The sequence below is a fragment of the Mastigoproctus giganteus genome, chromosome 3 (assembly GCF_048544385.1).
Source record: "Mastigoproctus giganteus isolate SK-2022 chromosome 3, ASM4854438v1, whole genome shotgun sequence".
Classification (NCBI taxonomy): Eukaryota; Metazoa; Arthropoda; class Arachnida; order Uropygi; family Thelyphonidae; genus Mastigoproctus; species Mastigoproctus giganteus.
Window position 1 is genome coordinate 209308482 of NC_143577.1, and position 12005 is coordinate 209320486.

Consider the following 12005-nt stretch of genomic DNA (forward strand, 5'->3'; position numbering starts at 1 on the left):
AAATTTCATATCAGAATTTAAAAAAAAAAAAAATGTAAAAGAAACTCATTACTTTTTTTTTTTTTAATGCAGAAATGTCCTCTGTATCTATTTATATATCACTTGATTTAGTTTTATCAAATTCTGGATCTAAATTCAGAATTCAGATCCAGAAATTTAATTAAATTTTTTTTTTTTTTTTGTAAGCTGTGGACTGTGGTTAAGAGGCGCAATCTTCAAATTTTCTGATTTTCAAAGCTACTATTGTATTGTTTATTTTTTTAATTATAAATCATGTCTACATTTAGTTGGAAACACATATAAGACATGGCAACACATACTAGAAAAATTTCATAACATTTCATACATTAACCCAGCAGTGGTGGCACTCCAAAGTGTAACAAAAACAGTTGTCAGTTACCTGACAAGTGCCCAACTCTCTTTTTAATTTCTAGAAAATGATTTGAGGTTTTTTTTTTTATTCTGCTTGAACAATACCAATATTTTATCTTTTCTTAATGGACTGTTACTTACTGTTATATAGTTTACAAGTTTTAATAAAAAAAAAAATTTTTAAATTTCAAATACTCATTATGTTTTATATCTTTTATTTAAAAAAAAAAAAAAAAAATATATATTAATTCTACTTTTGTAGAAGAATAAGAGAAATTTACATCAATATGATGCGTAGAATATTTTCATAGAATATATTCTCCAGAAATTAAAACGAATAAAAGATTAATGCAAAACGATTATAGTAAAAAATCAATTGAACAATTCAAAAATTAATTAAAATTCAAAAACAATTTTAAAAAATTAATTTAAAAATCAATTAAAGTTAAACATAAAATTTGAAAAATGATATTCCTTCTTGAAGCAGACAATGCATTTTGTGATCACAGGAATGGAAATTACAGTGTGCAAGCTTGAATCTTAAATAGAGAGATTATTCATCCTCACACATGCACGTGAAATGCCATGATTATTTGTCTTTACACATGAGCACAAAAGACCACAAATTGGAGATTAGATATGGACAACGAAGACAAATAATTACGGTGTTTCACAAGCATGCGTGAAGACGAATAATCTCTCTATTTAAGATTCAAGCTCACACACTCCGTAATTTCCATTCCTGTAATCACAACATACAGCCGAAAAGCACTGTCTGCTTCAGCAAGGAATATCGTTTTTCAAATTTTACATTGAACTTGAATTAATTTTTGAATTGCCTTCAATTGATTTTTTACTGTAATCATTTTGCATTAATCTTTTATTCATTTTAATTTCTGGAGAGTATCGTAAGGAAGTATTCTACATCATATTAAGGTAAATTTCTCTTATTCTTCTACAAATATTGATATCAATGTAGATCGTACTGAGCACCATAGCTCTGTTATATACTATCATATTAATTCTACAGAAAATTACAAAAGGAAGTTTTAGTCATAAAGCAGAAAGTCTTATAACTCTTCCACTTTTCAGTTTAAAAGACTGTCAGGTGTAAAAAATGTCAAACAAGCGCACATAATTCACCTTATTATGTATATAGATAATGTTAAAATTAAAAAAAAAAAAAACATTTCATATATTTGATACTATTAGTCACATTTTCAGGTTTCAAAATTTATTTCAAATTTGCTGTGCTTCACAGTGTATGAAATCTGAAATTGTTATGTTGCTTTGCATAGAGTAGTGTCTTAAAAGGAAATATAGGGTTAGACATTCTGATCTTTACTATGTGAAAACAAAAATAAATCTTTCAAAAACAAGTTGGCACCTGTCCAATATAATGCCACTCTTCAAACAAAAAACCAAATAATTATAAAGGTTGTGGTGAGTCACCTGACAGGTTCTTGTGTACAATTTACGTATGAAAAACTGCAAAAAAAAAGATTTAGAAATTACAGTAGTAAAAGTTTGATCAAATTTAGGAAGGTAGAAAAAAATTTCAAATTTTCTGTTTATACTCCAGGGTAACCACACAGAGGAGTTCACAAGACAGAGAATACCATAAACAGTGCCATATTCAACAGTCACGGGCAGTCACTCAAAGAATGTGTACTTATACACCCTCACACCTGACTATGGCAGCCTTATCAAGGGTCACCAAGTCAGCAGTGTTACAAACGCACTGCTGCTGTCCCTGACAGAGACAAACTTTCTTTCATATGTACTTGAAAAAGATTTTGGGTTTTTTTGGTTTTTTTTTTTTAATTTTGGTATTTCATCTTTTCTTAATGGATTGTAATATTTATTCTATTTAATTTTTCAGGTTTTAATTAAAAAAACAAAGCTATAAAATATAAAGTTGAAGCTATTAGTCACTTACATTTTCCAATTTAAAAACTGTTAAATGTTCTAAAGTGTGCATTTGCAATATTTCTGATTATATGCATAAATAGTTTTTAAAAATATATATATTAAATACTATTATTCACTACCATTGTCAAATTTTCAAAATTTTTCAAATTTGTCATATTTATATAATGGTCTGGGGCTGTTTTACATGGCTTGGCCTGGAGCCATTGGTTGTTTTGGACAAACCATGAATGCTGACATCTAACTACATGTCTTTGACAATAATGTATTACCTACATTTTGGGCAGCACATTAGCAAAGACCCATACCTATATCAACATGGCAACTCCATGCTTTACAGCTCATGGTTTGAGGACATGAGTGTTGAAAAGGTGGCTGTCCAGTCTAAGGTGCTGACTGCAATCCTACAGAGACTCTTTGGGGTGAATTGGATCTCTGGGTGCCTGCAAGGAGAGACTACCCAAACAACAGAGCTGAAATGGTCACACTTTGACAGCCAAGTGGCAAAAAATATCAGAGGACATTTACATAAAAAACTAGTGGAGAGGGTTCCACAGAGACAAGAGGCTGTCATAAAAACTAAAGGTTTCAGCATGCATTATCAGTTTTCCTAAAGGTTACTTGTAGATAGGCAGGTGTCTGGATATTAATGGTAGAGCAGTGTATTTACACATTTAACCAAGTGCTTTAAGAAATTGATCATGCACTTACAAACATTATTCAACAAAAGATACAAATACATTAACTATTTCACACGTATACATGCCATAGCTGAGTGGTCAAATATGAGGGTACAGTAGCACACAAATTTCAGTTCACTGTGGCGCCTCCGTAGCCAGGTGGGAAGGAGCAGCAGTGCGTAGCATATGCTTCTTGATTAGCCTGGGGTTCGAGCCCATCACCACCAAATAACAAACAAACAGTTCATTGCGGTTCTAGACAATGTGACAGCTAAATATAGTGATTTTCTTGTGTTCTCTATCTTTTAAACTCCTCTGACCTTAAAAGGAGTACAAACATGACAGTTCTTTCAATGTGGTATCAACAAAGATATGCTACCATCAACTTGGTTTACTAGTAAAAGTAGTCTTTTTTTTTTTTTTTTTTTTTGTGAGTTTCAAAATCTGACATTGGAGGGATGCCTTTTCAACAATATTGGGATGATGTTGGCTTAAATAATATGAAAGTGAATAAATAATACATAATATATGAACATAGGGGATATTACTGCAAATAAAAAAAATATATATGCATACACAATGATTGGTTTTTATGTTTTTACTATTTTTTCCAAAATTTTTTAAAATAAAATTTTGTTTGATTTTATTTTTGACAACAATCTTGCTGCAATGTTTAGCTGTGAAACCAAAATAGGAAAAATATTAATATTCAAAAGCATTTCCGTATATAGTTTTTCAATTTTTCCTCAAAAAAACACACTTTAGGTAACATGCAAGAACCTCACTCATGAAAAGGTTAAATTCAAGTTAGTATCATGATTTAAAACATATAAACCTAAGATTTTCAAAAAGAAATTACTTACTTATCTTCCATCTTTTCTGTTTTGTCACCACCAACTATCACTTGGTAACGGAATGAACGTGGTAAGAGAGAGAAAACATCCCCAGGATCTAATTTTTGTGGCTTATCCTTTCTTAATATAGTACCTGGATTATCTGCAGTCGGTTTGTAAAAGCAAGGGTTCACATGAGTCTGAAAGACAAAGCTTGATCTAAGTATCTACTGCTACAAAATAACTCAGGGATTTTTATAATTCAGTGGTAACTATTTTCCAAAAGAAATCATTGCTTTATACAGTACACACTGTAAAGTCGGGCACATTTTACCAAAGGAAAAAAAATAAAATAAAATAAAAATCACAATTTTAAAATTGATTTTAGATATTAAGAAAGCAATCCAGCCCTCATATCAATGATCACACACATCTTAAAGAATCCCAGAAAAAAAAAGAGTAATATTTCCCTGTTTAAAGATGCTTGCATGACTATCTTGTCCTTTCACTTGTTTTTACAGCCAGCAAGTTTTAAACTGCATAGATAATGCATTTTTTTTTTTAATTCTGACACTACAACAAACCCGCTTTTGCAAAATTGCTCTGACACTGCACTTCTTTCAAACAGAAGACCTTGACAAAAAGTTAACAAACCATTTTTTAAAAGATGAGAGAGAGAGACTACTATGACAGCCTGTTGCAGGATTAACTGGCTTCTCTTTTTTTTTTTTTTTTTTTTTGGCTGATGCTATATAACAGGGGTGGCCAACTTAATTAGTGATGCAATCTACTTTTTTCTTCAAAATGTGCCACGATCTACCATCTCAAGAATTTAATTGCATATGGTTAAAAAAGTTAATCAACACATATTGAAAATTGTTGTTTATAAATTTTAAAATTAAATACAATTCAGAATTCTTATTTTAAATTATGTGAAGTTTGTGTCTTCATGTCACCTACCAAGCTTTCAAAATCAGGGATATACTGTGATAAAGCCAACAGTAAAAAATCTTCTGTATGCAAGTCTGTAAGAGAACAGTGATTCTTCGTCTTTGTTTGTTTCAAATACGAAAAGGTCGATTCACATAGATATGTGGAACCAAAACAGGAATTTAAAAGTTCACTGCATTTTTTTACATTTGGGTACTTCTCTCGGCAAAGATATTTCTAAAAGTGTTTTTCTGATGATCTGGTTTTTAGGAAGATATTGTTTCGCAATGTAATAATTTCATTTTCAAGTAATATTTTCTCCATGTGAAAAATCTAGCGATTTTTTCTGCAATCTGTTTCATATCTAAATCGACATTAAATGGATAAGAAATATATTAAACTATGTTTTCAATTGTTTTAAAATCACCGAATCTGATTTCAAAATCCCCCACAACTTTTTCAATTTCAGAAACACATTTCTCACTATACATCTGGTGAGTATGGGCTTGGCACACCCAGGGTCCTGAGCAGAATAATATCATCATTCTCTTTCTTGATGAATTCTCTCTCTCTCTCTCTCTCTCTCTCTCTCTCTCTCTCTCTCTCTCTCTCTCTCTCTCTCTCTCTCTCTCTCAAGGTAACTCAGAAAAATTTTTGGCTGGTGCAGCATAAGCCTCAGGCTTTCTTGCACCATATAGCTAATAATGATAATAATAAAAAATTATATTTTTGCAAATGATCTTGCATATTTGCAAAATGATAGAATTTTTTTTCTTTGAGATCCTAAACCATTGCCAAAAATCGATATTTATATGCGGAAATACTACTAATCGTGTCACCCACATTTTTATTTTTTTCTTGTAATTCTAAATTGAGATCACTTTAATTTACTGCTAAAATCTGACAAAAAAGCCAGATCACACAACCACTCCGTATCTTGTAGCTGCTGATAATCATCTCCCCTTTGATCAACATTTTTTTTTTATTTCAAAATCTCTGTAGAAACTTACTTCGACCCAGCCACTTCACATCTGTGTGTAATATCAGATCTGGTTCATTTTCATCTAGTTGCATTTTGAAATGTTTCCTTTGAAAAGATTGTCCTCTGATGGAATTCAAGATTTCGAAAGCTATGTCCATAACGCTTTTAGTATTTAATCTTTTTCTGGCTAACGCTTGTTGATGGATGATACAGTGGTAACAAAAAATCTGGGAATTCGTCATCCTTTTGGCACAATGTGATGAATCCGTTAAGATGCCCCGTCACTGCTTTAGCTCCACCTGTTGTTATTGATACGAGCTTAAATAGTGGTAATTTAATTTTTTTCAATAAAATTTTTCGATGTGTTAAATATAACCAAGACCTCTAGTTCTTTCTTTTAACGAAACCATACCCAGCAGTTCTTCTCTAGTGGCAGAATCATCGAAACCATACAAATAAAAACAAGCAATTGAGCTGTATCACTGACGTCTGTAGATTCATCCAGTTGTAAAGAAAAGAACACAATTAGCAATATGAGCACACAATTGTTCACTCACATTTTTATTCATTTTTTCGCAAGAAGATTGACTCACTTTAAATGATGCTACAGTTATTGCTTTAGATTGTAAATTAGGTGTCATGATGAAATTTCGTTGTTTGAATAATCTGGATTTAAGTTCTTTTAATTTATTTTTTTCTAAGGTCACTATTAGGCAGAAAATCTGATTGGTATTTACCATAAAGTGCGCTGAAGTGCCTTTCTAATTATCATTTTTTGAGTATAGCCACGGAAGCATTGCAAATCAAGCAACAGCATTTTTCTTTTATCATTACAAAAAAGTATTCTAGTTCCCACCCTTGATGAAAATGATACGTTATTTTCATAGTATTCATTTTAAATCAAAGGGTATTAAAGTAAGGGTATTAGTAAGCTAAATAAGAATTCAACACATACATACACTATGCTCTCCACAAGGTAACTGCGTGAATTTTCACTAGACAAGCGTAGCGGCTGCACGTAACTACAAGAATAGTCACCTGGATCAACGTGCAGCCGCTACGCTTGTCTAGTGAAAATTCACGCAGTTACCTTGTGGAGAGCATAGTGTATGTGTTGAATTCTTATTTAGCTTACTAATACCCTTACTTTAATACCCTTTGATTTAAAATGAATACTATGAAAATAACGTATCATTTTCATCAAGGGTGGGAACTAGAATACTTTTTTGTAATGATAAAAGAAAAATGCTGTTGCTTGATTTGCAATGCTTCCGTGGCTATACTCAAAAAATGATAATTAGAAAGGCACTTCAGCGCACTTTATGGTAAATACCAATCAGATTTTCTGCCTAATAGTGACCTTAGAAAAAAATAAATTTTTTTTCTATCTAATAAGCATATGCAGTGGGGTGCATAATAATAATAACAATATTTAGATTTTGACTAATCTATTTTTTATATATATTTAAAATTCAATGTGATCGTCCAGAATTAAAGCCGCAATTGACTGGTAGATGGCAATCGACTTGTTGGCCACCCTGCTATATAAGCTTGCTTTCTTGCATCATGTGCCTTTGCTAATGCTAAAAAGTTACAGCATACAAAATCAGAGTTTTCAAAGTTGCAATACAGCTAAAGTTATCTGATGAGGGGCCAATTAGCCCAGAAACACTTTAAAGCTGGGACTGCTGTTACAGCAGTCTCATCTTTTAAACAAATGGCCAATTAACCTTTTAGCAAGGCCATCATTTTGAAAGTAGTGCAGTGCAAAAACAGGGTAATTCATTACAAAGGCAGCTTTTTTCTACTGTAAGCTTTTTTTTTTTTTATGAGCACCCCAAACATGAGAGGTATTAGACCTATAGGACTTAGTACTGCACATGGGCTGAAGGTTGAGAAGATGAAAGAAGATACTTGTTGACATTAGACTTAATTTTCCGTAGAATGTAATTTTCAGGAAATACATAGGCGTTCCACGATATGGAAGTAGGATGAATAAATGAGGAAGAAGAAGAAAAGTTGGGACTGTGAGTTTGAAATTAGACAAAAGTTTGTTGACTGGTTGTGGCATGTGTTCAGACTGGGTTGGAAGAGAGAGAGAGAATTATAGAAGCCAATTCAGAACAACAGTGCCCATGGAAGTATCTATAGGAACAGCATGCATCAGAAACAGAACATCTATGAGACAGAGAGTGGAGAGACTTTGTTAGAGATGAGTCATTAATTAAACTAACTGCCCTCTTCTGAATGGAATCTAGAAGCCTGAGAGAGGTTTTGGGAGCACTGCCCAAGATGTGGGAACAATATTCCAAGTAGGGCAAATCTGTGACTTGTACAGAGCAAAAAGCTGTTTGAAAGAAAGATAATGCTGAGAATGAGAGTAAAACCAGTTTTTTAGATGAAGAGAAAGCATTATTTGTAATGTACTTGTGCCAAGAGAGAGTATAAGTCAGGGTAATTCCCAATAGAAATATATGATCTTGCCTAGAAATCGGAGTGTAATTGAAGATAAGCATAGGAACAGAAGAATCCTTTATGCAAGATATAAGAAAGAACCGAGTTCTGGAAGAATTGAAATCAACTAAGTTATCTTTTCTTCACTGGAGAATTATCCAATCAGCATTTATGAAGTTGAAGCCGTTTGTGCAAGGCAATGTTTCTCAAACTGGAAGTTGGAATGCAATGTGCTATCATCAGTAAAACTATGGATATGATTTCTGGTGAATGGAAGAAGGTCATTAATATACAAGAGGAAAGGAGTCGGAGAGAGAAACGAACCTTGGGGAACACTAGCATTAGTAGAAAAGTCAGAAGAGAGAGAGAGAGAGAGAGCCAGCTACCATTACCCCCAGTGAGCGGGTAATGGTAAATTGGCAAAAACCATAAGATGGAAACTTATTTAGATCTTTATGCCAAACATGATCAAAAGCCTTTGAAATGTCAAGAGCAACTGCTTGAGTTTCACCACTTTCTCACACTGAATTTGTCCATATATGGGTAACATAAGCCAGAACACCAGTAGGTCGACAATGATGGAATCATATTGGTGATCATTGACGAGATGGAAGGATTCTACATAGCTTAAGAGTTGCCAGTTAATTGATTTATCCATTACTTTAGAAAGAGTAGAAGTAATTGCAACGGGACAATAATTGGGTGGGAGGGATTTGTCACTCTTTTTAAGAACTGGCTGGATATGAGCAAATTTCCAAGCAGAAGGGAAAACATCTTTGGAATAAGGAAGGGAAAAAAGGTGACACAGAACAGGAGTAACCTCAGGAACTTTGGTTTTGAGAACAAGTGGAGAAATACCATCAGGACCTAGAGTTTTCTTAACATCATGATTGTCCAAAATCCTTCTGACATCCTTTTGACAAAAGACCATAGGAGGTATCGAATGGAGAGTTGGGAATGGTAGGTGGTAGTTTACCAAGATCATGAATATATGAGTTAGAAGAAAAGTAGGATGCTAGCAGGTTAGCTTTATGTTTGGCTGAAATGGCAATAGAACCATCTGGTTTTGACAGAGGTGGAAATAGAGATGGGCAAAAGTTGCAGCCAATAGCTTTGGCAAGAGACCAGTATGCTCGTTTACCATTTGGACAAGAAGCAAATTTTCTATTAGCTTGTTCAAAATCCAGTTTGGACTGATTAATAACTGTTTTACAATTGTTGTGAGTTTTGGTGTAAGCAGAAAATAAACATGGAGATTTGTTTGAAAGCCAATTTGATGGGAAACATTCTTATCTTGAACAGCCTTGGCATATTTCTTGGAAAACTAAGGTTTAGATAAAGGATGATATTTTAAGGTAGAGTGTGGACTAAAGGATTTCATTCCTACAAGAATAATTTTGCAGACATGATCTGAGCAAACGTTGAAATCAGAAGATTTGAAACAGTAATTTGACCAAGGAAAAGATTCTTGCATATCATCCCATTTTGCATCCTTATAATGTCAAACAACATGAGGTTGGGAATGGCCACAAGAGAAAGGTTCCATCGGAGAAGAGACCATCATTAAGTTGTGATCTGAGGTACCTCGAGGATTATTCACCTCGACATTGAACTTAGAAGGTGGTTTGTGAGAAAAAGATTAAGCATGTTGGCTGCATGGGTAGGATTGTCTGGTATTCTGGTAGGTAAATGGACAATCTGTGCGAGATCATTAGTAATTGCAAAAGCCTCAGCATCTTGACCAGCTGGGTTTGTGTGACTAGAAAACAGAAGCCAGCTGGAATTGTGAACATTAAAATCACCAAAGAAAATTACCTTACTGTTAGGAAAGTTGAGCTGGAGAAAGTTAAGTTCCAAAGAGAGGAAGTCAAAGAGTTCCAAGTGATTAGTGAAGTTGGAAGAATGATAGAAGCAACAGATGCATTTTACAGAATGAGGTAGAGAGATTTTAAGCAGATCAAAAAGATGAGATTCCAAATTACTAAATCGCTGAAAGGGAATATCAGAGCAGACATATGCACAAGTACCACCTTTGAAGCGAAAGGAATCATACAGCGAATAATTTGGACAACTGAGATGGGCAGTGATTAAATCAACTGATAATTGGAATTCTGTCAGAAAGAGTACATGGGGTTTTGCAGAATGTATGTAGGAATGGACATCATTGAGACTGGTACTGGGACCACATATATTTGTGAAATGAATGAGGGAGTGTTTGGGAGGTTTAAATCTTTTCACAGATAAGTTTGTTCTATTAGTTTGCAACTCATGATGTATTCATTAATAAGAAAAGGTGGTGAGGACATGCTGTATGAAATAATGAAATTCTTGGATATTGCGTACACAGGGCAAGAATGTATCCTTGACATAATCGAGAAAATGACAATGAAACAACAATGTCCCCCACATACACACTACTCAGCCTCCCTCCAGTCACCATCTAGCACAGTAGAAGCAGCAAAATTATACACCTGCTGATCTGGAAGCGTCCTAGAGAGTTACCAACAGGTTCTGTCTGGTGGACTATCTAGTGGTTGTTGTTATTGTTGTTGTTATTTGGTTTTTAGGAGCATTAGCAACTAAGGCCATATTGCTCCGAGATATGCGGTGGTCAATACCTGACCTTTCCGCATCCTCCGTATTTGGTGGTGACGGGCTCGAACCCCGGTCTAATCAAGAAGCGTGGGCTACGCACTGCTGCTCCTTCCCACCTGGCTAGGGAGGCGCCCCTATCTAGTGGCCGGCTTGCGAACACCATTTTAGATCTGCACCCTCAAAATGTAAGGAAGATTGGATCTTGCCGGGATGTCTATCATAACCTCAACAGACATCAATCATACTGCATGACAAAAGAGATGGTGAGGGGTTGCCAGAGCTTTGCTCTGGAGACTAAACATGGGTTCCACCCCTTCAAGCCTCCAATAAGTGGTGGTATTGCACCAGTTGATGAGTGTCATCTACCACATATAAAATTAAGAATCAGAATAAGAATTAAGACCATTATATTATCAATACAGTTTAAATCCTGTTGTCTGCTTTTTAAGAGATGAGCGAACAAGGATGTCCTGCAAACATTTTATAATTTCACCAAGTTGTAATATAGCTAAAGCTATATTGCTTTGGCTATATTACAACTTTTAATTTCTCTTTTTTAATACTATCTATTATTCAATAAACTTTGTAACTTTCTGCAAACTGCTCTTACAAATTAAAGCTATGTGGCTGGTCATACAGTACTTGTGTGGTGACTAGTGGTGACAGCTGAGGGCAAAAAGAGATTGAAAATATCCTGTATAGGTACAGCTGAAAAAAATGTATGCTTCATTAAATCTATGATTAATCTCTTCCAAAAATGGTGACTTACAAGAGAGAATAAAAAATAAATTTAATTCCATACAACCATGTTTTTTTTTAGTGCCATTATAATTAGTTAGGGTGATTATATGCTTTTGGAGCAAAACTGGGCCAACGCATGTTTCAAAACCGTAACAACATTAGTGTCGGCTTGTCGGGTGCACAACTAAAGTAGGGAGAAAAACAATAGGTAGCTCAAGGCTTCTCACTCCATACCAATGATATGGAAAAGAAGGTATAGTAGTTCCTATATGCCTGATGTTTCTCTCTCTCTCTGCCATTGCTATAACAGTGTAAAAAAAAAAAAACTCAGAGATCTTTATTATTATGTGGTAGAAGTTGGTTGAATTTCTCCACAAATATCATGTAAACTGATAAGGACTGCCTCATTATAATAATTATTCCTCAAGCAGAATGGTTAATTTTTTCTTATTCTTGCAATTTTTTTTCACTCTGAAGCACACATATTGA

At 34.0% G+C, this 12005-nt stretch overlaps 1 protein-coding gene across 1 annotated transcript in view; it reads right to left on the bottom strand.

Moving 5' to 3' along the window:
- The window catches only part of LOC150088646 (uncharacterized), a 198042-nt gene that overhangs the window by 105491 nt on the left and 80546 nt on the right, over positions 1–12005 (bottom strand). Inside the window, exon 3 of the mRNA XM_090370278.1 lies at positions 3845–4014. Coding sequence (XP_090226404.1) covers positions 3845–4014 — 170 coding nt within the window. The remainder of the gene's footprint in view (positions 1–3844; positions 4015–12005) is intronic.